The 27,447-nt window shown below is 34.7% G+C and overlaps 1 protein-coding gene and 2 long non-coding RNA genes across 4 annotated transcripts; 1 reads left to right on the top strand and 2 right to left on the bottom strand.

Annotated features, from left to right (window-relative positions):
* Positions 1 to 1,770: 1,770 nt before the first annotated feature.
* On the bottom strand, positions 1,771 to 12,241 carry LOC110865611. Its single transcript, XR_002550861.2, has 3 exons — positions 12,180 to 12,241; positions 11,077 to 11,179; positions 1,771 to 1,940 (listed from the first exon to the last, which is right to left on the bottom strand). It is a non-coding gene; the product is annotated as an uncharacterized LOC110865611 (long non-coding RNA).
* On the top strand, positions 4,134 to 8,627 carry LOC110865601. Of its 2 annotated transcripts, none has more exons than XR_002550845.2 (4): positions 4,134 to 4,205; positions 4,292 to 4,384; positions 7,861 to 7,989; positions 8,565 to 8,627. It is a non-coding gene; the product is annotated as an uncharacterized LOC110865601 (long non-coding RNA). The 2 variants fall into 2 exon arrangements; XR_002550848.2 differs by having other exon boundaries at positions 4,165 to 4,205; positions 4,295 to 4,384.
* A 6,396-nt stretch (positions 12,242 to 18,637) lies between the features above and the next one.
* Positions 18,638 to 23,470, bottom strand: LOC110865618 (asparagine--tRNA ligase, cytoplasmic 2). The gene is made up of 8 exons (XM_022114939.2): positions 22,378 to 23,470; positions 22,080 to 22,316; positions 20,601 to 21,200; positions 20,332 to 20,517; positions 19,498 to 19,562; positions 19,297 to 19,426; positions 19,093 to 19,151; positions 18,638 to 18,958 (listed from the first exon to the last, which is right to left on the bottom strand). The coding sequence occupies exons 1-8, from the start codon at positions 22,825 to 22,827 to the stop codon at positions 18,775 to 18,777; spliced, it is 1,911 nt and encodes a 636-aa protein (XP_021970631.1). The 5' UTR covers positions 22,828 to 23,470; the 3' UTR covers positions 18,638 to 18,774.
* Positions 23,471 to 27,447: the final 3,977 nt, after the last annotated feature.

Raw genomic sequence — 27,447 nt, 5'->3', positions numbered from 1 at the left:
TATTTTAATAGATTTGAATTTTAGATGGATAAAATAAAAAAGTCACATAGACGACATCGATTAAAAGAGGTCCTAATTGTGAGATTCTGATTTTATTTCTGTTTATTAGTTGTAGTAATCCATAGATTTAAGCAACTAATTATCTTTTTTGTTTGAATGATTCGTTTCTATGTTTGAATAGTTGTGTTCTTTTTAAAGTGTTTATATTGAAGAAAGAAATGAAAAGATATGACAATCAAGTTATTGAAATAATTGAACAAAACTATTCCAAAAGAATTGGCTTCGATGTTTCTAGAAGTTTTGGAAATCGCTTTGATTTAGAAATGTTTTTTTATATTTTTTCGTTTCCTAAAGATGAAATTATTTTATTTCCAAACTATAAATTCCAACATTTTGTTGTTTTATGTAGTTGTAATATATGTATCGGGAGTTTTTCAAAAACAATTTGCATTTTCCACTTTTAATCCAAAGGGTTTTTTATTTTTGCAATTTAACCCTTTTGATTTTTTTTAGTTTTAACCCAAAGCTTTTCAATATTTCAATTTAACCCCAACACTTTTTCATTTTTAACTTTGCCCCCTCCATACTTTTCATCTTTCGCAAGTTTTTTGTTTTACATTTCGTTTGAAATTTGCGAGTCAACACGCAACAACGTGCGTGTGGAGTTCAACGTTTTTTGGGCCTGTTTTTTTCACATTGAGTTCAATCAGATATGTCGAAACGCATGTTTTCATATGGTTAATGCATCACATAACGTTTGGACTAATCCATTCGATGTTTGCGATGTATCGCGCTGCAACGCGCACAGGTCTTATTGCTAGTTACTATAAATAAGCAACAAAAATATGCAATACAACTTGTACCTTGTGCTTTGGGACTTTTTCAAAAAAAAAAAAAAAAAAAAAAAAAAAAAAAAAAAAAAAAACCTTGATTTTTTACTTTTAATCCAAAGGTTTTTACCTTTTGCAATTTTAACCTTACATAATTTTTTTTTTAACTTTAACCCAAAACTTTTCATTATTTGCAATTTAACTTCACAACTTTTGTCACTTATACTTTTCATCTTTCGCAAATTTTCGTTTTACGTATAGTTCTAAATTTTTCAAGTTAATACGACGCAACGTACGACTGTGTTTCAAATTTTGCAAGTTAACACGGCGCAACGTGCATGTGTGGTTCAACGTTTTTACCTCTATTTTTCCATGTTTGACAGGATCGTTGCAACACGCAGATCTTAGGTCGAGTCAGTGTTGGTGGTCGATGACGGTTGTGTGGCATTAGTACTATTTGACACCGTTTTACGCCCCGCCGCAACGCAGGGTGTGCTTTGGGGGTTTCTTAAAGAAAAAAATGGTTATGCATATGGTTGTTGTAACCTTGGCTTTGGGGGCAACTTTTAGATCTATATGCTCAAAAGACAACGTGCGTTGATATATAATCCTAGCTAGAGGGTCACACACTAAGCAACTTTACAAAGTACACCTTTTAAATACGATTTAAACGTTAAACCTAATCAAGACTAGATGTACTATCACCTAGTGAATGATGAACACAAATAACCTAAATCTCAAATATTGATTATTATCCTTTGGTGAAAAGCAACAGTTTTGCCTTTTGTTTATTTTTCTGTCATATAAAAAACTAGCGTGTCTAAAAATAACTACAAAGTATATCATTGCACTAAAACATTATACCTTTTAAACAAACAATTTCATGAGGACTGAAACATCTCATTATTTGACCCGTTTCCATATTAGCTAACTTTTTTAATCTTCCCCATTTGTGTAATTAGTCATAATGATCCATTTGTTCATAGACAGGTTGCTTTAGAGAGACAACAAAGCATTAATAATTAGTACAAAAATCTTGTAGCAGCTGCTCCATGGTTGTCCTTGATGGAACATTGTCAATTGTAAATGCTCTCATCTCATCACCTAGACCTGCACCATAATATTATCACTCTAAAAACTGTATTCGTGTTGAAGCACACACAAACGATAATGGGGTATTTTAGCAACCTCAAACTTGACGAGTGTTGGGGGTGTTAAAAGGGTTGTATTCATATGCTGAACCCAACAAAAACCGTGTAAGACACATGAACCCAACTACGACATGCATATTCTGTCATGAATGCGACCCGTTAACCCAAAATATAAACGTGTATAAAGAATTACGTTTAAACTATAAAACATGATGCTCATATGTGTTTTAGACTTCATCTTTTACTGCCTCTTGCATCATTGGATTTACCCTCCTTTGTCTTTGCACACAAGGTTAATTTCAGGATAAAATGCCCAACGGTTTAAAGTTATGCATAATACACATTTTCTAAAAAAGTTGGTTAAAAAGGTTAAATGGCTTAAACAAGAAAAAAAAGACAATCAAACTCATCCAAACAAGTTTAGTCAATGCGTTGGGTCCCTTCTTACAAAAAAAAAAAAAAAAAAAAAAAAAAAAAAAAAAAAAAAAACATTATATGAAATAAGGTTGACAGAGAAAAGTAATTTCAGTATCTATTATCTATATTAAAACAAAACATTTTAGTGCCACTTGGCATAAATTTAATCCACTAATTGTCACCTGGCAACTTAATACTCCTCACAATTGTGATTTGAGCGGCAATTATACTCTCTCTCTCTCTCATTAATCGTTCCTCATCTACTAGAAAACCCTAATCTCTCTCTGTTGAATAAGAATCCTCTGCGTCTCTCTCTCAGTACCATCGGCGACAACATTCTATCGAAATTGACATTCTTTGAGTTTAAGGGTGTTCAAGGTGATTTTTAGGGTTTCAATTAGTATCTTCGTATAATTTAGGGTTCGATTTCGTATGATTTCATATTTTACCATGTGTTTAGGGTTCGATTTCATATAATGCAGGTTCAATTTCATACGATTTCTTGAATAAACATTCGTTTAGGATCCAACTGGTAAGATTTTCATCTTTTCTTTTTCGATTTGTAAATCTGTTTTGCATATCGTTTAGGATCCAACTGGAAACGCATATTGAAGCCTTATGAAAGGGTGTTTTGGAGATCACGTTTTTTTCAGGTATGGAAAAGTAAGAATGTAGTGGAAAGATCTATAAAATGTTTCTCATGGTTGTAAAATGTTTGATTTTCAACCTTAATTGTTCTTATCTTACCGGTATTGTTTTGTAATGTGAATTGTAAGATGGAAAGGTGTTAGATGCACTGCAACTGTTTGATGAAATGTCTGAGAGAAATTTCAATTTTTTGGGACAACTGTTAATTCTTCATACGTTGAATAATGGATTTGATAAAAAAAACGATTTAACAGGCTTTATTCAATTGAAATGCAATCTGAGAATAAAGAACTATTAAGAAGCAACTCAAGTTAAACTAATGAGGAAATTAACAAGAATGATAAAAGGCATAGTAATCAAACTAATGAGGAAATTCCTTTCTTACACGTGTTGGATACTTGGATCCATACTTGGATATTTGGTCTTACAGGTTAATAGGTACGTGTTGTGAACTAAGGTTTTGGTTCAGCATTTTCGTTGGGGATTTGGGGGTTTGGGTTATTGCTTTGCGATTGAGGTTTGATTGGCGTGTCGTTGTCTTTTTAGCTGTAGTTTCTGCATTCAACTCAGCGTTTGTCGTATTGTTATGCAGGTATGTTTTCATCTTTTGATTTTTATGTCTGCATTTTTATTTTTATTTGTGTTTGTTATGTTTTTTGAGGTTGTTTGATTCCAGTTAGTATTAGCCACCACCTCTAATTCAGGCCATTCTAAGTGTTCGGATACATATTGTGTTATAGCTGACATAAAAATGAGATAAGATAAACTGAGCGGGTCGGGTAACACGTCATGACCCGTTAATATTTTATATTTTTTTGAATTTTATATTTTCTTTTGATTCAATGTCAGTTTGTTGACTATACCATCTCCATTTTGTTTGCAGAACTCTTATTATTAGCAGCTCTTACATTTGATCCTCTTGAAATATAAAAAAAACCCATTAATGGTTAGCATCAACAACCAGTGTTTACATTGTATATATATAGGTTGGTTTTTAAATGTCTTATTTTGTAACTTTAGTACATAATTGCATGTTAATCAACGAATTAAAAATATGCAATGAGATGGTTGTTTTTATTCTTACATAGGTGGTTCTCACTATTGTCGATTTTGTTCAAGCGAGTTTGACTTCCCACGGGGACTATCAGCAACATTCTTGGTAAAAATGATAGTTTTAATAACTTTTTTTTTGGGGACAATACATTAACTTTATAGATTTATGTTTTAAAATATTAACTATACCAGCAGGAGTTTGGTAATTTCAAGTCTCCAATGTACTCAAGACTTCCTCAGTATTGACACCACCGCTGCCATTGGTGATCGATGACGGTAGTTGAGGTAAACGTTAATGGCAATCTTGTCACACCCCGCCGAAGGCGGAAACGCAAGGTGCGACCATGAAAGGCTTTCAAGCATACGATAAGCAAACAACTAATATGATTAAGCATCAACGATACCGAAGTTTAAAGTTTACAAACCATAACAATATATCTAGTTTACACAACCCAAATATAATACTTCCAGTTTCAAAACACATACGACCAAAAGTTATATTGTTTATAAAGTTCCTAGGATTTGTCAAGTATATTCCCGATACGATGGAATATACAAGGCAAAACCCCCAAAAGGTATCGTCCATGATGCATGCAACTTCGTAAAGCCACGAACCAAATTTCACTTACCTGAAAATCATGCTTAAAAATGTCAACATAATGCTGGTGAGTTCATAGGTTTAAATGCCACAAATGAAACTTAAACTCATTTGATAAAAATTTAGTATGCGTAGTTAATGAAATCACGAAAGTCACATCATGGTCTTGCAAAAACCGTGATACATGTGCCGACATAAGCCCGTAACCAAACCATAACGATGATGCCTCGCCACATCGTGCACCATGACGATGTCTAAGAATATTTGGACACAATTGCACTCCCACAGGGTCACGACCGACCAGGAGCGGGGCTCGTTAAACCCAATAGATCTATTCGACTGTTCCGCGGTCATTACCACGACTAATGGTTACTAAAGAAACAATAACATGAGGACTTCCGAGCTCTAAAACCAACCAACTTATGTGCACAAAATAGACAAAAATGGATTTCATTCCCACTACCATACCCCGTAACCAAGCATGATTTTCCCCCGATTTAAATAAACATTTAAATAAGTAAAAGGGGCCGTGAAGACTCACAAACTGCGTTCCGTGCGTATGCTAGCAAAACCAAATGTCCAAAATAATTCCCGACCTACACGTGTCCTAATTCAATAAGACACTAGGTCTAAATATGTGTCTACTCGACAAGTCGTTCACCAAACTTGTTTAGACAAAATGAGATGTTAACCTTTTATTTAAAATGTTTAATTCTTACGACGCGTTGGTGGGTGGTTATCCGAGAATTCCCAAGTATTTATATATATTACAGGAAATATATATATTTCACACATTGTCACACAATGTCGAGACCTAGTCCCGAGCTACAAATTCAAACCAGTAAATATATATTTTACAACTAAATATCATATTTATTCACATGGTTTGACGACCACAAAATCCGTATGTCGAACTCGACCAAAAATGTGCATATATATTTATTATTAAAATAAATATATGTTCTCAATTAAAAAAAATGGTCGGAAAATAATATCTTAAATATTATTTATATATTTATTGAAACCCATTTGTTGACACGAGCATTTAGTTCACATAAACACATTTCTACAGCAACATAACAACAGATAGCCACTAAATAAACCATTAATCATACACCGTTGATCATTAAATATCCTACTTGTATCACTTATCAACCAGTTCCAGAAAAACTATTCCAAAATATTCTACGATCCGAAAGTATATATATTTTGTATTTTAAAATACTTTTAGGCAACAATATTTATAGTTTTCGTAACGGCGTCAAGATTTAGTCGTTTATATTTAAAACTTGATTTTTATACGAACGATATATTTATACTAAAATACTTATATGCTTTGGAAAACCCAAATTTATATACAAGACAATTCCTTTTTTTTTACAAAGAATCTCTCAAGTCTTGTTTTTAAATACCAGCTTTAATCATAAAACCCTTGATGATTCTAATATAAGCATCAAACCATAATTCGCCTAGTTTAGTGATCTGTATGTTAAAATACCATTTTAACATACTAAAACCACCATCTTTCATATACAAGTCACATATCACCAAATATACACTTAACATGTAGAACCGTCTTAGCATACAATTCATCATTTTAAAACTATATTATGCCAAATTTATCAAAAAGCATAATATACACTTTAAAAATTCATATTCACCGTATTTCACATGTTAAATTATATTTCATTAAAAATATACTTAACATGTCCAAATATGCTTAAACCCACTTTTACAATCTTCCAAATCTTAACAACCAAGATTTACCGTTAAAACATATCAAACTTGTATTTTAACATACTAATCAACCACTTGACAAACCCAACCATGTCATACACACTTTTCTACCAAAATCACCCAAATAAGACTTCCATTTTAACAATTGATTTACTTAGATTTATCAAAAGAATACTATAACATCTCATTAGGTGAACGATACTTGCATAAATAGACATTTAACTAAAACAACAAGATAGGATGAGATGTTATACCACTAGATAAGCTAGGGAAGTTTAATACACTCCAAATGATGACAGATGCTTGGGTATCTAGATTCAACTTCAAAGTTTAGCTCCAAGCTTCTTGGATCTCAAAAGAAGGCATTTTTAGGCTAAATTTAGTGAATTTGTGAAGAAAATGGAAGGGTTTCAAGTTGAGTATTGTTGGCCGTAGGAATAGGGAGCAAAGTAAGGGTTTGTTATGTTGAAAAGTGTTAAAATGAAAGAAGATATGATCATGTGTTTTTTTTTTATATATATTTCTAGAAAGATTTAAGTCACCATCATTTTCAAACACCTTACACACACCATGCTCCTTTAGATTGGTCAACAAGAAAAAGAATATGGGTGGGATGGGGTTAGACGTAAGGGGTGTTTAGGGATGGAGGGTTAGGTTGCAAAAGTCAATATGCAATCTATTATGTCTCCATAAAGTATCTTGATAATGTTTGGTGTTGTTTAAATTGTGTTTTATGTTAATTATCGCTAACTCTTGCAATATAGGGTCATCAAAATATTAGTCAACAATTAACCATCTAACAACACATAGTTTGGGTAAAAATTAATAGTGTATAAATTATAATTCATAATAAAAAAAACTAATTTATACGCGCTAAAACAATAAATTACCATACTTAAGGTCCGTAATATGGCTTATATATTTTTCACGCCAAACACGAAATAATGCCATCGATTTGATGTTCTAGACATGTTGGACCAATTTCAGTATTTTATAGTGTACTGGATAATCCACCAACGCTTGTTTTTATATATATATATATATATACTTTTATCGCTACACGATAAGACGATCCCAAACGACATCAAATGCGAACCCATGCATTTACCCGGACATTGCTAGACTTTATGGACTCAATTAGTCATATAATTAAGTCTAAATGCACGTGATATAATAAATAAATAGTGATTAAGTCGTACGGATTAACCTGAAAATTTGCCGGTTGTCACAAATCTAATATCGATGGTTTACAAAAAAATACGTTTGTCACATCATTAATTGTTTTGAGAACTTTTAATACATATTTTTTAAGTAAATTTTTGTGTACCTATTTGGTTATATTATAAGAACTTCGTTGTTCCTGTTTTCTCATGACTTTTTGATGAATAAACATGGATTTTAATTAGCTTTGATTGTTTACAAATAGTCGAGTAGAAGATCAGGTGTGGTTCAAGCAACACTATCGGAGAGATGTGGGTATCATTCACAGGGAATTCCTACTCTTTTTTTCGATGCCATCAATTACCTAATTCACATGAAAAATCTATGGATCAAGGTAAATTGATATCACCATATGTTTAAAACTGAAGTTGCAGAAGTTAATTATTATGATTTATTGAGTTTTACTTGAGTTATTTTTAGTTTTATCTTTGTATAGAGGGTTAAATTTGTGGGTGTTGCTTCAATCAAGAGCTTTGTTTTGCTTGATTAGCTATAATTTAATATTAATTTTCTATATTTCGTGTCCGTTTGTATAATCATTGCCAACGACTATATTTAGGGATTTAGATTTCATCCCAATATGATAACACAAAATAGTAACTTGGATTATATTTTGTATGTTTTCGTCCCAATATAGATGAAGGAGGAGATCATTAGTGAGGTTGATAAATTATGACCCAATATTGACGTAGGGATAGGATATTCTTAGTTCCATTCTGGATGATGGTATAGAACCTTCAATGGCTGATGAGACGGGTCTTATGCCAACGATCAGATTATTTGCAAGCCACCGTTCACCATACTCGCTTTTCAGTTTTCGTACACTAATATCTGTTGATCGTGTTTCAAAGCATCTGAAACACATGTGTTTATTAAAAATTATTGAAGTGTGTTGGTGTATTGTTACAGGTTGAATCAAGCAGAGGGCAGAACACGAAAGGCGCGTACACGGTTATTTGTTGATCATGGAAATCAGGAGAAGAAGGTGATGCAACTGGTCTGTCAATATGAGGTTCGTTTGCAAAGATACATAGCTATGATTGATATGCGGGTACTTTTCGATAAAACAAAAAGAAAACACATGGTTCATTAAACTGTTATGCTCATTTACACCAAATTATAATATTAGGACATGTATAAACATGGTTGAGCTTGATAATTTATTGTGTATCTTACCAGACTAATTCTTTATTATGAAAGATTGATGCCTCTTTGAAGCAATCATATGCCTTTTATGCTGCATTTGATGGAATTCCAGGGCTACAGGTAACTTTATTATAACTATTATTATAGCATTTCATTTCGTTATCTTTTTGTTATATTACCTAACAATTGTATATTTGTACATGTTAAAAAATGAGCCCCTCATTAGGGTGTATTTATTTGTGTTAGGCATATGGAGCATATATATTTCCATCCAAATGGTAAATATTCTATTGGCTCTCAGAAGCAGGTATTCATTTTTTGTGATATTATTTAATAGCGTTAAACATATGATTCGTGAAGAGACATGGTAAAAAAATACAGGTTATTTTTCTATCGCAGCTTCGTGACGATAGAGTTGAGTGGGATCTTGAAGTGAATCAACTTATTGCATGAAACTGTTATCCTTTTGTAGTGGAAATAATGGCTATTATTACAAATTTCCTCACAATAGACATTTAGACTAAATATTTTTGTGGTGTGAATAATGTTTCTTTGGTTTATGGTAGTGGAAATGTGGCTTCAGGATATATGGGAATGCATATGGTCAATAGGTCGGTGTTTTTGACTTCTTAATTTATAAAATAATGAAGTCATTTGGTCAAAGTCAAACCTAATGCTCAAACCTAATGATTTGTATGCGTTCAAAAATCTTGAGTTTTTATATCTATTAGCGCGACAACTAAGGTATTTTCATTTCAGAAAGCAATATCTTAGTATGCGGTCATAGAACACAATCTTTGTTTCTTAAAATCTTCGCATTTATGAGCGTATGATGTTACGTCTTTGAAGGTTATTTCATTAGGTGATGATTGTTTTTTCAACTGGTCTAAAACGAATTCGAGGTTATTGGTTACGAAACTCCAGCAAGCAGAAGTGTTAGAATAATAGAGTTTCAGTTTATATTTAAAACCCGAAAACCGTATTTCTTACATTTACTTTTCAATTCCCTTTTGTTATGTTTCTACTACGATGCTTCGTTTTTTTGAATCTTTAAATTCAGATTGCCATAATAAGTTCATGCGTACAGTTCGTTTACGATAAATAACATAAAACTTTTCTACCAAAAGTAATCGGTAGTGGCGGTATATATGATTCTTCAATTTGTGTCATTCTTTCGGTTATGATCGAGTATTGGAAAATGAAGTACTTAGAGAAATCATATAGTGTTTAAGTACAAGTGTTGAGGAGAAATTCCAAGACTATGTACCTGGGTACTGTTTGATTTTAATAAAATCGCCTTTCAATTTCTTTTTAATAGTCGCTTTAGTTACATTAATATGCATACTTTTAATCTCTCATTACTTTTAATTGTTGCAGTTGCCATTGGCTATAACTGATATTGACACATGGACAAGGTGTTAGCATTAATACATGTGAAGACTGGTAACCATGTGACCTTAAAATTCGATACTAAGCATTGATTAGTGGAATAGATTTTGAGATCTATTATCTATTATACATGTATATTTGATAGTGAAACATATACCAAGTTTTATATTTGTATTTATTTGATGAACTTTATAACAAAAATATAATCTTTTGAAGCGTCCAAACACGTCATGCAAAATTAACCAGGTATGTCATTTAATGTGCAACAACACGTGGGCGAAAATACATGAGTGGACCGGGTAATAATAGATACATCTAGAGGTGGTAGTTTGACCTGTTTTTATTGTGTTTGATTGGATTGTGCTCTATTTTAACAGGTTAAATTGGTAATATTAGATAAATATTCAACAATGAAAGGGACGAAAGTTAGACCATAACATGAACATTTTTTTATTTGACATTAGAATTGTGATTCAACCAATGTAGTACACACCAATGAAGTACACTGGTCAATAACATATGTTATTTATTCGACTTAAACTATAAATCCTTATAAATTTATGAATTATATCGTTTTCTTTTATAACATGATAATATTAATATTAACATTTCAATAGTTAGTATTTCTTTAATTTATAAATATAATTATTTTCCCCCACATCGTACATTTTAATTAAATCATTACATTGTTTCTATATTTGAAAATTATTTTTAATTTTGAACAATTAAAAGTATTTTCATTTCTTTAATTAAATTATTATGTTGTGAGTATTCACGGGTAATAACGATTACTTCAATAAATTAAACTTATTCATTTGTGTTTTAGTCCACCCGCGAACCTCGCGGGTTCTTAAACTAGTAATAAATTAAAGAAAAATAATCCAACCTGGATGATACAATGCATGAAGTGGTAGATGTGAAGCATGAGTATCTAGGAAATGAAGGAGATCCTTCATGAGATCCTCAGATTCAGCAGATATCACCATTTCCTTAGTTATATAAACAAAAGTCATAAAAATTATAAATGATTATATTATATCTAATAATAAATTTCGAAGAACATACGATGCTAACCACCAAGGTCCTTTGCAATGATCATTATATATGTTTGGATGAACAGATTCTGCTTCTAATTATTTGAGGGGTCAAAATGTCAAATAATACAACATTTCTCTTCTATTTTTTTTTTTCTAAGTTACCTTTATGGTCATTACATAGATGGAGTAAAGTTCCCCTACAAATAACTTTAACGTACTAAACGTACGAATAACATGAAAAGACAAAAAAAAAACACGGTGGCATTTTCGTAAATATTTGCTTGTAGGGTAATTATCAGAATTACTCTACAAATGATCCTGTAGAGTAATTTTGATCTTGTAGAGTAATTTTGTAAAATGTTTTGTATAGTAATTTTGATAAAAAAAAAACTATACCTCACAAAAAAAAAATCCCAAAAAACCTAACCCCCCACCCCCCACCCAAACTAAATGCTAAAATCTAAACCATAAAGCTAAACCCCATAACTAAATGCAAAAAAAAAAAAATTTACTCTACACGAACATTTTACAAAATTACTCTACAAACATCAAAATTACTCTACAAGATCGTTTCTAGAGTAATTTTGATAATCACTAATAATTACGAAAATGTCACCGCGTTTTTTCAGCAAAACCTTTAGTTCGTACGTTTTGTACGTTAAAGTTATTTGTATTTGATCTTTTGTCTACATGTATTAATTCCCTGAAGAATCAGAATATGCCGAACACCCGAACAATTTATTATATGATTATTACAAATTTAAAATTAGAAGCACATCCAAACACTATTTTAAGTATTTTTCTACAAGTTCTACTATAGTTGATAATCTGATTGTCATTATTCAACATGTAATAACTTTCAAAACGCACATCCAAACACCCCCAAGTATGTTGTATGTTGTTATTTGAGGATAATTAGCAAAAAAAACATGAAAAAAAAATGTCTCCTAACCTTAAAGTTCTTATGCTGATTGTAACTCGAGATAATTATGAGCAACCTTAGTTTCTCCAACTCTGCATACACAAAGAAACAATAGTTACCACATATTTGCATACCCAAACACTATCTCCTACAACATTACATCTCATTCAAAGTCACTTAAAAACACTTTTGAATACTCAAGCTGAAATAGGATGATCTCTTGAATCGAAGTCTCATTATGGGATAGAAGTTGAGAAATAGATATCCCGACTGCACTCATCCCTACAACCAATGTGGGCTCACCAATATCCGTTTTACCTGCTTTCAAAAAGTCAAAAAACAGCCCAACATGGGGAATAAATCAATTTTTTCCAATGTTTTCAGAACCGGACCGGAGGTCGACCCGGTCGTCTTACGGGGTCAAAGGTTGGACCGGTCTGACCGGTTCGACCGGATTTAAGACCCGGATTACATCGTAAATTATATAAAAATATAAATAATATATAGAAAATATTTATGTCAAATTTGGACAGAATTGTACCATTTTAAGGTTAAAAATATTAAAAATGAAATAAAGTAACCTTCATTTCATTATCTTGAGAATTATTCTTATATAAAAATTCCATTATTTTCTTACACAATAAATAATAGGCTAGAGCTTTTCAAAAAAATAAAAAATAAAAAGCCACAATGTGTTTATTTTTAAATTGAGGGTCACAAGCTGATATGACTTATGAGCCATCCCTTTCTCTCTCACCTTAAATCTCTCTCACTCTCTCTCTACATTCCCAAAAGAAACCCACCATCAAGTTCATCGTCCTCCACTCCTGCATCTACAAACCACCACTCACCACCACAACCACCACCCACCACCGCCTCTACCTCTTCACCTTCTTCACCCTCTTCATCCTCCTCTCTCTCCTCTTAACTTTCTCTCTCATCACCACCATCCCATAAGAAAAAATAGGTTCATAAGCTCCAACCGGCCCGACCATAAGCTCCGACCAGCCGGCCCGACCGCCCGACCGCCCGGCTCCCGGCCAGACCACCGGGCTATTGTTCAAACGGTTTGTTGGACTGAACCGGTCCGGTAGATGCTCCGGATCCCGGCCGGACCGGTCCGACCGGCCGGCCCGGTCCGGTTTTAAAAACGTTGATTTTTTCTACTCATTTTGTTTAGGTTTAATACGTGAGGAGTAGGATCAAATACAAACCACATTTCTTATAAAAACTGTAAGAATCATTTAAAAAGTGTCATGTGACATTCAACCAATTATAGAGAAATGATAAAATAATATCCTAAATAATATCAATTATATTGAATTCCCTATAAATATGCTAACAAGCAATTAATTCTTTATTTGAATCTTCCTTTTGTTTTCAGTGTGTTGATTAAGAAAAGTGCTGATATCATTCAAATATGTGCTAAAATCAATTATCTTGATTAATTTTCATGTGCTAATATAATTCAAAAGTGCTACTTTTATGTATGTATTGTTTTGGTATGTGCTAATTTTACTTTTTTAAGTGCTAGGATCTGTTCTTACGGTTTGTGGGTGGGCGAGCTTTCAAAACCTGGGCGGCTAAGTGGTTGGGCCATAAATGATTTTGGGTCTTTTATTATTTTATATATAATATAAAGCTTATAAAAACCTTTTGAGCCATTTGAAAACTTGGGCCTCGGGCGACGACACAGATTAGCCGGGCCTTCTATTTACATGAATATGAATTTACATCACTTATCCCAATCTAAACATTTGAATTTGGATCTACACTTATACCATAAGAAGCATAAAGATATCACGTCTCCTATAATTTCTCTCGCCTTAATTTCTTTTTCTTTGAATAATCTTTCATTTCTTGCCTTCCATATTCTCTAACAACTGAGATATGGTTGATTACCATTGAGTTCTCTTATGGCATTGACACCATGGATCACATCCTTGTGTTGATTCAACAAACCAACATAATTGTGTAATTCCAAGATGTCTCTAACCAAAAAGCAAACGTAGGAGGAACCTTGCACCATGACCCGATCGCACCCCAAACCCTACACGCGAACTCACAAGCGGTAAAAATATGGTCAGCAGTCTCAATCGCCTACCCGCATAAAACACACATCATGTTACCGACTTGAATGTTCCTATTTGCTAAAGCCACTTTAGTCTATAGACGATCCAATACCGCTCGCCAAGCAAAAATACTACACTTGCTTGGGACCCATTTGTTCCATTCCATTACATAATCGTTGTTGCAATCAAGTATAACGTTCCGTATTTTTTCCATTCTTTTCCATTTATCATGTAATTCGTGTTTTTATTTCAATCCTTTGTAATTCGAGACTTGATCATAATAGAAATCACATTTTTTTATTATTTTTGCCTAGTTACACTTGCATAATACGTAAACATTCACAAATACACATTTTTATCCAAACCGAGCCATACATCGAGTTTATATTTTCTTCAGAATGTAATCATATGTGTTTTATTATTATGCATGCTTGCATACACCTTAAAACCCTAAAAATATGTTTAACTATGTGTTTGTGGCATGAAATAACAAACCAAACAAGTCAAAGGGCTGAAATAGAATTTTTTATTCTTCTGGGAGTCCTTGCGAACTATATACCCCTCCCATTGCGATCCGCAAGGGGTCTGTCTGGCAGAAGGTTCCACCAACTCGTGAATTTTGAACACTTCCCTCCTTTTAACTCCCAATCACCTTCTTTAACACACCAAACCCTACTCCCACTTATAAATATCATCCCCTACTACCTTCTAAACACTTTCACCACATCCAAATCATTTCCAAACACTCTCCAATCTCCAAGTTCTTCAACTTTGGGCACAAAGTTCTATGTCCAAAATAGTGAGTTTTGGCCGTTTTCTTACACTTTTCTTCTTGTTTTTCTTCTTCTCCTTCCTTTGAACACCTCTAGGAGTATTACCACCAAGGTAAACAAGTATGGTAAACCACCATTTTTGAGGCCTAAGTTAGGATTTTTATTAGGCTTTTCATACTTGTTCTTCTTAACTTTGTTTTTTGGAACTTTTGGATACTAAACCAAGTCTCCAACTAACTTCTACGTTGAGGGGCTTGTGTTGAGGTTATGTTCCAGATAATTGAGGTTCATGTGCCTCAATTTTATATCCTTATAAGTCACTAAGTAACCCATCTAACAATAAAGTGAGTGAAACCACACCAAGTCTCCAATCATGTAATGTTGGAAACACTCGTCTTGGTTATCCATCACTTGGTTACTTAGCACATTAGATAGTTTTTTTTATGCAATTCTTACTTATATCCATGACCATCCGAATCATCAACTATGTTGGTGATTTTGTGCAATGGTGAAGTCTTGAGGTTAATAGATTTATCCTATCTCTAATTCTTGACATGCACATGCTTGACTATATATATAAATACTTACTCCAAAAACCAAACCATGATATCAACCAATCCATGGTTGAATGCGATATGGTAAGGTGGAGAATTTCTTGATCTTAGATTTCCTTGTTTTAAGCTTCTAATGAGTAAGTAACACTCATGAAAAACACAAACTAATAATAGTGTCTAAATAAGTGACTAAGCAAGATATGTTTTATATATTTTCATACTCATAAATTTCGTTTACTTTCCAATCCCCAAGTCCTCATACTCATACACCTTTGTTTACCTTTTACGGTGACTTTGGTGATTCCGTCCTTCAAACCCGCTCACCCGCATTTTGTGGAAATTCTTTGAAACCATGAGTTCATACTTGACCCTTTTACGCTTTAAATACTATTCGGATTGCAACATGTATTCATACTAAATACACATACACACACATATAAACAAACTTATGCAAACACTCAATCCTTAAACATGCTTATTTGTTAACATTCTAGAACATTCTTATGCTTTGCTATATATCATTAACCTTGCAAGCATCCCTTAACATGTATAGCACTATAGGATTAGCACACTGCCCGGTTTGTGGGTCATTGTTAAGTTATTCTTTACGGTCTTATTACTTCGGTGATAAGGTTACGCCAGTGCCAAACTTTGGATTGATAGTCTTTTCATGCTAGTATGATACATAATTTAGTAAACTATAAACATGTGGATTTGAGATTTATTCATACTTTGTAAACAAACTAGTATGCTCACCGACATAATTTGTGTTGACCGATATTTTATACATGTTGCAGGAAATATTTGATGATGATATCACAAGAAAAGATCTAGGGTGGATTTAGATACTCACCGATTTTGATTATGCAATTTGATGTTTTGGTTATGAAATTCCAGTTGTTGTACTTCTTTTCTTTAAACAATGTAATGTTTGTTTTGATGATATGAAATGAAATTTTGAATTTTAATCGATTATCGCAAATTTAGTGTTATGTTGTCTTTAAGCAATCTATTACGTCTCGCCTTGATGTTTACGCCATCGGTTGGGGTGTGACATCAAGATCGTGCACGAAGCAAGTTTCTTATAGATCTGACCGAGAACTTGATCGAATTGCTTCCTAGCCACGACTAAGTACCCTCCAAATCCGATAAATGAAAGCCTTCAATAACTTTGCTCCACTCGATCAGTTCTTTCTTTTCTTCTTCTGACGTAGGAGTCCGATTCCAGCTCCAAGAGATCTCACCCGAGCCCCCAAACCTATCCTTCACCAAATAGTTTTTATTACTATCTAACAACTATAGATTAGAGAATTTATGTGATCTATTTACTTAACAACTATAGATTAGAGGATTTATGTGATCTGTTTACTATTTGGCATATCAATTTTATACCAGGTTTTAAACATATACTTCATGTTTCTACTTTTTGAAACATATAACAAATTTGTATATTTATTTAGTTAGTACATGCTTTTATATAAAAGATCTTCTTCACTTAATAAAAATATTTAATCAATAAATGAGAGTATAAGACATTAAGAAAATCACAGTTTGAAAAATTAGGCAAGTGTCCCCTAATTTATAAAACCACTGACACATAATGTGTTAGATGGGGACGTAATGTCGTATGACTCATATTTGTCAAATGGGAGTCCACATGATGTGGTTTCCAACGACCCATATGATGTGTTTGACTGATATATGTGACTGTTGTCAAAGTCATACAACTCGTATGACCCTTTTTTGCCTTGTCATACGGCTTGTATGATGACATCACATGATGTTAGTATAGCATCATTGGTGTATCTATTCTCCTTATGTATGTGTGTGGAAGACAACGACTCATATGATGTGTTTGACTGACATATAAGTGACTTATGTGCCTGTTGTGAAAGTGATATAGCTTGTGTGACTATTCTTGTCTTGTCATACGTCCTGTATGATGACGTCACATGTGTTGGGAAATCCTAATTGTACTCATGGCTTCAATGCATGGAGACGGTTAGAGATAATGATCAACTCGAGTTTAGGAGTTGATAGATTGACAATATTAATTAATTAGTGGATAATTGTCTAATATCCTATACGTGTTATCAGTGGCGGATCCAGAAACGAAACTAAGCCGTAGTTTTATAAATAAGCCGTAACGAAATCGAAAAACGTCAAATTTTTCCAAAATTTACACTAATTTTTCCAAATTTTTCCGCGCCAAGCCGTAGCGGAGGTTGCCCCCCGGTAAGCCTTATGTCCGCCACTGCGTGTTATGTTAGGATTTGTGTTAGATAATTATTATGTAATTAACTAATAGAAATCCTAGCTATAGTCTAACGTGATAGGTTAGCTATATATACGGTATACCGCGTATTGGGTAAGAATTTGTAAGAATCAAGTTTTTGCGTAGTTTTCTTGATTTGATAATATTGTGGGAGTTAGCTATACTTTTACGTTCGTTTTGGTATCGACTGGGACTTGAACATGACGTTAGTATAGCATCACTGGTATATCTATTCTCCTTATGTATGTGTGTGGAAGGGATCAAAAGTTCATGATAAAACCTTATTCTTCTGAGAACACCAAGGAAACTAAAACCAACCAATTAAATCATTTCTTTAATGTTATTATTTTTTTTACTATTAAAAAGTAAAAAGGGTATCTATTCTCCTTGTTTCATTCTCACGATTCTAGCCATTCGTCTACAAAGATTCAAACAAATTCTTCTGCAACATTGTCTCTTTTGGGCGGTGAAGATTTTAAGAATATGCATGGGAACACAAAAGGGTGCATTGGATTATTAGGTGTCCAATAATTTAATAAAAATATAGTTTAAAGGAAAATAATTACAAAAGTTATATGTATATGGATTCACATAGATATATAGGTACCGGAATAATTAAACTTTATCGAGCCGGGAGGCTCACTGGAAGCAGTCTCTCTATTCATACGGGGTAGAGGTAAGGCTGTCTACATCTTACCCTCCTCAGACACTACCTTAGCCTTGCTACTGGTGGGATTTACTGAGTATGATGATGATGAATAATTAAACTTTAAGCTAAAAAGAAGGGAGACATAACAAGATCAACACCAGTAAAAGTCACAAATTATACCATTAAATTTATTCACTTTTGAACTTTTTACATGTATACATGTTATAAACATGAAGTATGAAATATCTTAAACATCACTTTGTGCTAAACAATTTTTATATGATTTTAAGCAATAAACTTGATTAATTATGTACTCTTCCATGATGTCGGGGGAACGGAACAGCATCTCGAACATCATTAAGGCCAGTAGAGAAAAGAACCATAACATCAAACATAACATTGAACCCGGAATGTTTCACTGTTCCTTGCTTTCGAAGATCTAGATACCATTCGTATTGATCTTTCCTCAATCCTAATTCATTAATCCTGAAACATATAAAAAAAAATAGTTACAGAAAATCTGAATTATTATTCTTGTAATAATATAGTTTTTATAATCATATTTAGCACATTAATAATTTATAAATTTCCAAATAATTACTGTTTTTTTAATATATTACCTTTTAGTTAAATGGCTTAGGCGTTCTTCCTTTTGGCTGCCCCTTATGAGAGCTCCAACCTGTAAAATAAAATTAATAACATTTTTAAAAAATCAACAAGCTTTAAAGTGTTCAATTCGGTTAAACTTTTAATCCATTACCCAACCCGTCCATTTTGCAACCTATATTTGTTGAAATACGCAAAAAAAAAAAAAAAAAACTTGCCTTTGGTATAATCACATCGAAGGCTGCAACGGTCTTCCCATCGTCATTTAATCTCACATTGAAGGGTTTTAATTCTTTAGGAAGATCATAAATAATTATGGGCTTGTTGTAGAACTCATCAACCAGATAACTAAATCAAAAACTTAGGTGAGAAAGTTTATAATAAACGAAAGAAGAGAGATTTGTTTGTTCGGGTCAAACCTTTCGTGCTCTTCTGTTAGCGCAACGCCCCATTGGATTTTGGTTTCAAAAGTTCTATCGGTAACCTAAAAGATAACAATGCATTATAATAACTGATTTGATTATAACAATACCATATGTGTTTGTCGAGGTGGTGATTTCGACCCATTTACTGATTTAGGGGAAGGTTCATTGGGGAACACTAAAAAGGTGGGGAACAGCGGGGAACCGACTCAAACGAACTCCGATTGGACTCATTCCAGCGGCGTTCGAACCGGCTCGTCGAACCCTAACTAAGATCTCTTAACCCTAAATCCTAAACTCTAAACCCTAAAGCTAAAAAATAAGGCTAAAAACTAAGCTAAACCGTAAAATCTAAACTATAAACCCTAAAGGCTAAACCCTAAGCTAAACCCTAAAGCTAAACCCTAAACCCTAAAGCTAAACCCTAAAGCTAAAAAATAAGGCTAAAAACTAAGCTAAACCGTAAAATCTAAACTATAAACCCTAAAAGCTAAACCCTACAGGCTAAACCCTAAGCTAAACCCTAAACCCAAAGCTAAACCCTAAATCTAAGCCCTAAAGCTAAACCCTAAAGAAAAATCCTAAAAGCCAAACCGTAATATATTTAGGGTTTAGGGGTTATGATTTAGGGTTCAAGGTTAAAAGATCCTAGTTAGGGTTCGACGAGCCGGTTCCAACGCTGCTGGAATGAGTCCAATCGGAGTTCGTTTGAGTCGGTTCCCCGCTTCCCCACTTTTTTAGTGTTCCACAATGAACCTCACGCTACTGATTTACTTACAAATGGGTCGATTTGGGTTATATACTTATATTCAAGTGAAATCTTGAAGTTACCTTGTTCAAAACTTCTACTGCCGTTGTATACGTGATCTTTTCAAATATTGTTGATGCCAATGAATTTAACCGATCGATAATTGTTCTGTCAACTCTTTTCGAAAGAAAATACAGATTTTCGTAACAATTTTCAGAAATCGAATTCGATACAAACTTCAAGAAATCTTCTGCGCAATTCATCGCATCCTGAAAACGCAGCGAAAGAAGTGTTTAAAAAATATTAAAAACAAAAAAAAAATGTTTTTTAGCAAGAACAGTATATGATCAACCTCAAGTTCCGAGAATGCCATCTCGGTTTCAACCATCCATTTTTCCGCTAAATGTTTTTTCGATTCTGATTTATCTGCTTGAAATCTCGGCCCAAACGCATACACATTTCCAAGTGCCGACGCGCAGCTTTCGAGATGAAGACTACCAGAACTAGTAAGAAAAGCCTGATTAGAAAAGAACCCATCATCCATCTTGATATTTTCAGTCTTTGACTTCGATTTTGACTTTGACTTTGACCTCAATCTTGCTTCTAGTTCAGCAGCCAATAAGTTTGTTTTATGAAGGTCTTGAACGGCTGCATCGAGTGCTTCTTTATTGCTATCGCTTCTTTTAAGTTCTTCAACTTTTTTGGCTTTTTCAACAATCGAACGCTTTATTGTTTCGAGACTAATGTTTTCGGTATCGTCCATTGAAACAGGCGGTTCTTTTTTCGGTTCTTTAGTGGAATGTTTTGAAGTTGAAACTTGGAAAACGTCCGAAAATCCTTCGGTATTGGTGGCGGTTATAATCGGAACCTCCACATGAATAAACCCGTGATTCTGGAAAAAAGTATGACTGGCTTGATTTAGCCCGTTTCGTACCTTCATAACAGATGCAACCTACAAAACATTCGGGTTATGTCTACTCACTAACGAGGTAAAATTAAAAAAAAAAAAAAAAAAAAAAAAAAAAAAACTAAAAGGAAAATGACTTAATTAGGTAAAAAGCCTGTAAATATTAACTCACAAAACCTCATCCAAAAAGTAGATAAATATTGATATAATGTTAACCTATTTAATCATATTTTGACAGATATTACTTTTTGAGACAAAAAGCGTACTTTTTGATTCTTTAGTAGGATCAGTTTTGTAATTCAAAAGAGGGTTGCGGCGCAGCTTATTGCTTGTTTACCTGTCGTTTTGTTTGTAAATTGTTGTTTTGGCGTTTTAATGAAAAATTCTCGTTGAATAAAAATAATAACAATAATATTGTTTTTTATTCATATATTGACACACTAATTATTAAAAAAAGTTCATTACTGTTTTCGTCCCTGTAGTTTGTCAAAAATCACTATTTCAGTCCATTAGTTTGAAAATTGTGATTTCAATCCCTGTGGTTTCACTTTGGTAACTATTTCAGTCCACCTCGTAACCATTTCAGTCCCTGTACTAACAGAATAAATGGATTGAAATGGTTACGAAAGTGAAACCACAGGGACTGAAATGGTTACGAAAGTGAAACACAGGGACTGAAATCGCAATTTTTAAACGAATGGACTGAAATAGTGATTTTTGACAAACCACAGAGACGAAAACAGTAATTAACTCTATTAAAAAAAAAAGATATACATTTTTCACCCGAAAAAGGCCCATTTCAAGCGGTAAAACTTATCCTTTTGACCCGAACCCGTTTCGAACCATCACCCAACCGTCCCGACCCACCCATTTATTATAGGAAAAAAAACAGTAAAATGCAGAGAAAGGCGAGAAAGTTCTTACGGTGGTTGTTCGAGGTCTAAAGTGAGCACAATCTCTCAATCTAGCCAAAGGTAAACCTTTCTTCGATAAAGGATAACTCTCTTGATCAACTATCCCGATATGCAACAATCTTTCAGCTTTGAGCTCGATCACATGTTTTCCCTGCAACGACGGCTTCTGCAAAACACCTTCCGCTAGTATACATGTTCCCGTAGGCATGAGCTGGCTCGGAGGAGCTATTGAAGAATCCACCATCACCTACATAAAAAAAAAGTTATATACATTGTATATAATCGTGAGGGTAAAATGGTCATTTTACCTGCAGGCTGATTGTAGACGAACCGTCACTAATTTGCAAGATTGAAATCGCAGGATGTGCTGGTTTCGGCCCGATTGATTCGAGTTTCTCCTTGTTGTGACTGTGAGCAGTGTTCCCACCGAATACTTTTATAATGGTTCGAAGAAAAGGAATCCGCGACTGAAAAACTTCAACGCATCTCACGTCTTTACCTCCGGTAACCGGTTTAGCATCACCGGCAGCAGGCGGTTGAGTTGCAGGCAGAGGATCTTTCCTCATTTCTCTCGACGACTTAACCCATCCGCCCACCACAACTCTCTGATCAACCAACCCCACACCGCCATCTGCACGATCCAGAACCGTTTTTAACAGCACCCTTTTGGAGTACTTCGAAAGATCCACCGGCGGCATCGGTGTTGGAGTCGAATTTGGCTTCGGCATTTCATCAAACATGTGGTGTGCGGACGACATTGTAGACAGATTACGTGACAATTACGTTAGATTAGAAGATGGGTTATTGAGGGTTTTGAAGATTGAATTGTGGGTGGATTGAAGGATTGGATAGCGGGTTTTATGAGGATTGAAAAGTGATGTGTTGGTGAAGGATGATATGCTTTACTTGGGAACGAATTTGGGGTGAGGGGAAGTTTAATGGTGAAGAAAGAAGATGGGTTTTGTGTCTGAAATTTGGCAATCGCCATTTTTAAGTGAAAGAAATGAGAGGAAACAAGATGTAGAGATGAGGGTTTGGTATTCTTCGAAAGTTGGTTTCTTGTTAATTTTCGCGGGAACATTATTCATTCAACAATTAAAAATCTGGCGAGACTATTATGTTGTCTTAACCGGGTCCACGCTTTCGTAAGAGTTTGGCTAACGGCGTTTCCCGGGAAACCATACCATCCACTACAAGTGGCAGGGGCTTGCGCCGCCACAAAAGATAATCTATTTGGCGTAACGCACGGTGGACTAAAACCTGAGGTGGCTCGGGCTCGAACTCTTGACCTATGGTCTGGAAGAACTAGCTTTTATTGTCTTTATCCACCAAATATGACACTAGTGGGGATTGAACTTGAGTCTCTAAGGAGAACTCAAGTCTTTCCAACCACTAGACCACAAGTGATGGATACAGTTAAAACTCTATAAAAGTCAAAACGAGTTTTAAACGTATTATAAAATGATAGCTTTTGACACAAGTGATTCTAGATAATATAAATACGTTTAAAACTGGTTTTGACTTTCAAATCATTATAAAATGATAGCTTTTGACACAAGTGATTCTAGATAATTTTACTGATATTTAATAAATCAAATTATGTTTTTTTTTATAAGAGAGACATCCAACTTCAAAAACAAATAACATGAACTAAAAAATATAAGTAAGGAGCCACCAAATATAACAAATAACAAAAGAATTGATGAAAAAGTAACATAGTAAAGTAGGAAACATCAATAGCCTTACGAGACTACGTATAAACATAGATACAATTGCATGTAAGGTTCACCTAAAGTGGTATCTACTAGGTACCGTTTGTTTTCAAAGTGTGGTATGACGGGGCCGTTAAACGGGAAGAAAATTAGACAAAGATGTAAAAACGGTGAATCACGTACGAACGTTGTATAGTGTTGACTGGAAAAATTTAGGATGAAACGCAAAATGAAATATTTGTGAAAGATAAAAGTATAAGGAACCAAAATTGAGGACAACAAATGATATTTGTAAAAATAAATATGCTAAAGTATAGGGGTGAAAAGTAAAAAATGATAAAAAAACAAACCAAAAATGAATAAGGCAAATGAAACCAAAGATACAACCAACACTGCGTATACAAGTTGGTAATTAGTATATAGTGAAAGGTTTAAATATAAAAGGCTTTTAACGTACGGCAATACGCGACCATCAATATAACGTGCGTAATTAGGGTTAACCCAATCTATGCATAATTAGGGTTTAACCCAACTTATATGTAAGCATACAAATAACGTGCATAATTTTGCAAAGTTAATTACTATTGTTTCACCGCGTTCAATTGAAGGTCCAGATTAGATGAGATATGTGGTTGAGATGCTCGCATACGCATCACTCGATAAGATGGTCTTTGTGACACTCCAGGAAAACCAGGAAAACCATGCAATTTGACTAGCTTCCTCAGTGAGTGCCATCAAATTTCGGGACGAAATTTCTTTCAACTTGGGGATGATGTGACAACTCGAAATCTAGAACCTATCGTTGTGTCTTGATGTAACTTGCTTGTACGTTGTGTGACTAGTTAACTGATTAAACTTAATGATAACGTGAACCTTTTATGTGATATGTGTCTTGTTTGTGTGCATTATATGTATATATATACGTGTTATATGCAAGCCGAGAACCCGACCGAGAATAAGGAACCCGACTCGAGACCATGAGGTCTCGAGTGAATAGTGACCGAATGGGCCTTGGGCCGAGAACCTAGTGGCCGGTTTGGGCCTTTGGCCGGTTGGGCCATTTGGGCCGTAAACCCTTAACCGAAACCCATTAAGGGTGCACCACTTGGAACTAGTATATATATACCACCCTTAGTTATTTTACCATTTTTGTTGAACATCACAACACACACACTCTCCTATCCTCTCTCTCTCACTAAAACTCTAGAACACAAACACTCCTCATCTTTCGGATCCAATCGGTTGGCACAAGAACTCTCGGATTTGGACTTTGGATCGGCACACACACACACTTCACCAACCGGTTAGTATTTATCATGTTTATTGATTGATGTTTGTTGTTGATTTCATGATAATATGAGTAATATGATTCAACTAGTGTAAGATATGCTTGATGATGTTTTATATGTGTTAAAAAGCTTTAATGTTGAATGTGTTGCTAAAGAACTCATGATATCTTATGACCAAATATGACACAAACCCTTGATTATTGATGTTATGGAAAACCGGTTTGTTTATGTGTAGTATCATGATAATCGGATAGGTATAGATATGATTTTTGAGATGTTTTGATGAGTATGTTAAGTATGTTACATTGTGGTTCATAAATTTGGTTGAACAAAGGTTGAATGTGTTATGAATGTGTTTGATTATATGAAGAACAATTTGAATGATAGTTGAAGATGTGAAAAACCCTTGTGATTTTGATCCATTTTTACTAATAGCCTGATTAGGAAAACTTGTTAGTGAAATCCTATTGGTTGTTTCCTGATTTGGGCCTGATTACATAGTACCATTAAGCTGACCATATCTGAATCAACACTGAACATGAAAACGACAGCATTCCGACTCGCAATCACACGGTTGCGACTCGCAACCACAGCGTGACAACTCGAGACCACGCGGTTGCGACTCGCAACCATAACAGGACAAGCCGAGACCACAGGTTACGAGTCCCGTTGCGACTCGAGACCTTAGCATGATTAGCCGAGACCACGGTTGCGACATAGGTTGCGACTCGCAACCACTTATGATCAGCACAAACAGCATGACTCGAGACCATGCTTGCGAGTCCGGTTGCGACTCGAGACTACACTTTTGGGCCTAAGATTAGTGGGCCGGACTTATGGACTTCTGTGCTACTGTTGATATGTTATTTGGGCCTGTTACTACGAGCCCAACTGTTCGGGCTTTATACTTGGACTTTGGGTTTTATTTGACTGTTACCTGTGAACTGTTTATGATTATTACCTATGTACAATACGTGTTGAACATACGTGCACTGCTTGGCTTGAATCTGATACGAATAATACCTGTGATAGGACCTAATTGGTTTCCTGCAACTTAATTGACTTTCTGTGATTAACTGCCGAGCAAACCAAGGTGAGTTCACACCCTTTACAAAGCATGGGATTCCCTGGGTTGGGAACGGGGTTAAGGAACGTGGATTCCTCGTCCTCCTTGGGTAGGACGTCAGTGGTTCAGGAATGTGATTCCTCGTCCGGATGGACGGATAACACGTACTAGACTAAAACTCTATCACGAAGTCCCTCCTTTTTGTATCGACTAATCGCCGGGCCAATGGCGAGCGGGTCATTAGTTAGATAGCGCTATTTAGGTCTGACAAGCCTCACACCGTGCCGCAGAGGACGGGCGTGAACTAATGGATCTGGGGCACGTCAATGATGATAGACATTGATGTTTTCAGGGCACATAAACATGACTACAGTCAGCAGTCGATATGGTAACGAGTCTAGTGTACGCATGGGGTAGCCCCCACGGCCGAAATGCCTGATAACTAACATGGGGTAGCCCCCACGGCTGGAATGCCGGAGTAACTGAGAATGAACATGTCACGTTTTTAAACTATGGGGTAACCCCCACGGCAGGATGCCAGTTAAAGTAAACTGTTTTCGAAACAACTAAAACGAACACCCAATCGTGAACTAACTCAACTAGTTGTTGACTCGTTACTACATGCTTTGCAGGACCTTAGGTACTGAGCTGGTGCTTGCATGGAGGAGGGTCGTTGTGGGACACGGATTGCTGCGTACTATGTTAAACTTGAAACCATTTGAACTTATGTTATAACTTTAAACTTATCCTTCCGCTTGCAACTTAATTTGTTTGTTTTGAAACACCAAATCGTATTGGTTAAACTTTTATAACTACTTATATGCTTGTTCAGTATGATTGGTGGCTGGATCCTGGTCAGTCACGCCTCCAAGCGGTAGTACTCCGCAGGTAGGATTTTGGGGGTGTGACAGTCTTGTACGTTATCTGGTCTTGTATATACATACATAATTTGTGAATTATTACTATATTATACAAAAAGCAACATAGAGGTGTCTTTAACGCACTGTCGCAACGTTTTATAGAAATGCACCCATTCATTTTAATCACTATCACATCCAACAATTAAATAATCGGTGTGATGATTTATAAAACCAACTTCTCTTCCGGCTTCCAACATGAGATGCATGAAACAGAACCCTTTCGCATTCATCATCTTCGTTCTGTTTTACACACAAAAACATCCCCTCTCTTTTGTACCATTGTTGGAGCACAATTGATTGCGATCTGCATATGGCATTTTTCAAAGGCCAATTTGATGGGGATTTGCATAGAGTATAAAGAAACTACACATATGATTGAATCGATTGCATC

This window comes from Helianthus annuus, chromosome 1, assembly GCF_002127325.2.
Source record: "Helianthus annuus cultivar XRQ/B chromosome 1, HanXRQr2.0-SUNRISE, whole genome shotgun sequence".
Classification (NCBI taxonomy): domain Eukaryota; kingdom Viridiplantae; phylum Streptophyta; class Magnoliopsida; order Asterales; family Asteraceae; genus Helianthus; species Helianthus annuus.
Note: the sequence above shows the minus strand (reverse complement) of the source record. Positions and strands in the feature narration are given on the sequence as shown.